Source organism: Silene latifolia, chromosome 8 (genome assembly GCF_048544455.1).
Source record: "Silene latifolia isolate original U9 population chromosome 8, ASM4854445v1, whole genome shotgun sequence".
Taxonomy (NCBI): domain Eukaryota; kingdom Viridiplantae; phylum Streptophyta; class Magnoliopsida; order Caryophyllales; family Caryophyllaceae; genus Silene; species Silene latifolia.
Genome location: NC_133533.1, coordinates 21,330,255 through 21,331,920, shown reverse-complemented (window position 1 = coordinate 21,331,920; position 1,666 = coordinate 21,330,255). Strand labels below are relative to the sequence as shown.

The 1,666-nt window shown below is 40.4% G+C and overlaps 1 protein-coding gene across 1 annotated transcript; it reads right to left on the bottom strand.

Annotated features, from left to right (window-relative positions):
* Positions 1–683: 683 nt before the first annotated feature.
* On the bottom strand, positions 684–1,365 carry LOC141594843 (uncharacterized). Its single transcript, XM_074414832.1, has 2 exons — positions 952–1,365; positions 684–860 (listed from the first exon to the last, which is right to left on the bottom strand). The coding sequence occupies exons 1-2, from the start codon at positions 1,363–1,365 to the stop codon at positions 684–686; spliced, it is 591 nt and encodes a 196-aa protein (XP_074270933.1).
* Between the last annotated feature and the right edge of the window lie 301 nt (positions 1,366–1,666).

The window sequence follows — 1,666 nt, the reverse complement described above, 5'->3', positions numbered from 1 at the left end:
AAAGGCCCACTCCACTGAATCATAAGCTTTTTGAAGATTAATCTTCATCATAGCTCTAGGGGAACAACTCTTCCTCTTATACAGCTTAATCAAGTCCTGGCAAATTAAAATATATCCCACAATATCTCTGCCTTTAATGAAAGCTCCTTGAGATTGACTGATAATATCAGGCAGCACTTTACCAATTCTAGCACATAACACCTTTGAGACACACTTGTAAACTGTATTACAACAGGCAATGGGCCTGAATTGCAATACAGACTCAGGCATAACAACTTTTGGAATTAAGGTGAGAATAGTATTGTTACACTGTTTCAACAATTTCCCAGACCTGAACACATTTTGGACAGCATTGATAATCTCTCCCCCAACTATATCCCAATTGTCTTTAAAAAACTGGCTGTTATAGCCATCTGGGCCAGGAGCCTTGTTGCCAGGAATAGAGAACATGGCCTCCTTAATCTCAACACCAGTGATAGGGACAGTCAGCAAAGAACAATGATCAGCTGTGAGACATTTACCATACTGCACAATCCTCCTATTTATAGGCCTTACTTCATGTGATGTACCCAGCAATGACATATAATAATCCTCAAAAGCAGATTGAATCTTCTCAGGACTACTACACATCTGGCCATTCATATCCATGACTTGAAACACCCTGTTCTTAGACCTCATACTCTTTATACTGGCATGAAAAAGGCAGTATTATGATCACCCATTTGCATCCAGTCCACTTTTGCTTTCTGTCTCAGGAACTGGTCCCTAGCCTTTTGCAACTCCTCCAGCTCCTTTGCACAAATTCTCTCACTCTGATTTAACTCCACATTAAGGGGGTCCTTGCTAAGACAGTCTTGACACTGGGCCAAAGCAATCTCAGCAACATGAGTAATGTTTTTCAATATCCCCAAACTGCTCTCTATTAAGTTGCCTGAAAGCACTCTTTAAAACCTTCAATTTCTTGACCACCCTATACATAGGAGAGCCAAAAACATGCTGATTCCACCCATTACTGACAATATCCTTATAGTTAGGTGCGGAAGACCACATATTAAAATATTTAAGTGAGTATCCACTCCTCTGCCTCTCCACTTCAAGCCTAATGATGGCTGGACAGTGGTCAAAGACACCTTCAGGCAAGGAATGAGTGTAACTATCAGGGAAAACAGCTAGCCACTCATCATTGATGAGAACTCTATCCAACCTACTACAAACTTTAGACCCAACATCATGCTTGTTTGTCCAGGTATAAAAAGCACCCTTGACACCCATATCATATAACTGACAATCCTGAGTGACCTGAAGAAGAGGTCTCATCTCAGCATTAGTGATATGAGCCCCTCTAATTCGTTCATTAGAGGCCATAATGGCATTAAAATCACCTCCCACCACCCATGGTCCAGTGATTCTTCTATACTAAGTACGAAGGCTATCCCATAAGGGTTCCCTTTCAACAAGCTTATTCAGCCCATACACTACAGTAAACCAGAACCTAGTCCTTCTTGCTTTATCAAGGATTTCTAAATGAATACACATGACTTGAATGTCAAGAAGAGTGACATCATATAGAATAGGATCCCATAACAACCATATTCCGCCCCCATGATGAAGGCAAGAATTAGTACAAATTTACAAACTATCACATAAAGTATTCCTTACATTATTC

Coding starts and splice junctions, on each gene's coding strand:
- LOC141594843 (XM_074414832.1), bottom strand. CDS start 1,365: ATGGCCTCTAATGAACGAATTAGAGGGGCTCATATCACTAATGCTGAG. Junction 861..951: donor GGGTGGTCAAGAAATTGAAG/GTTTTAAAGAGT, acceptor GCTTTGGCCCAG/TGTCAAGACTGTCTTAGCAA.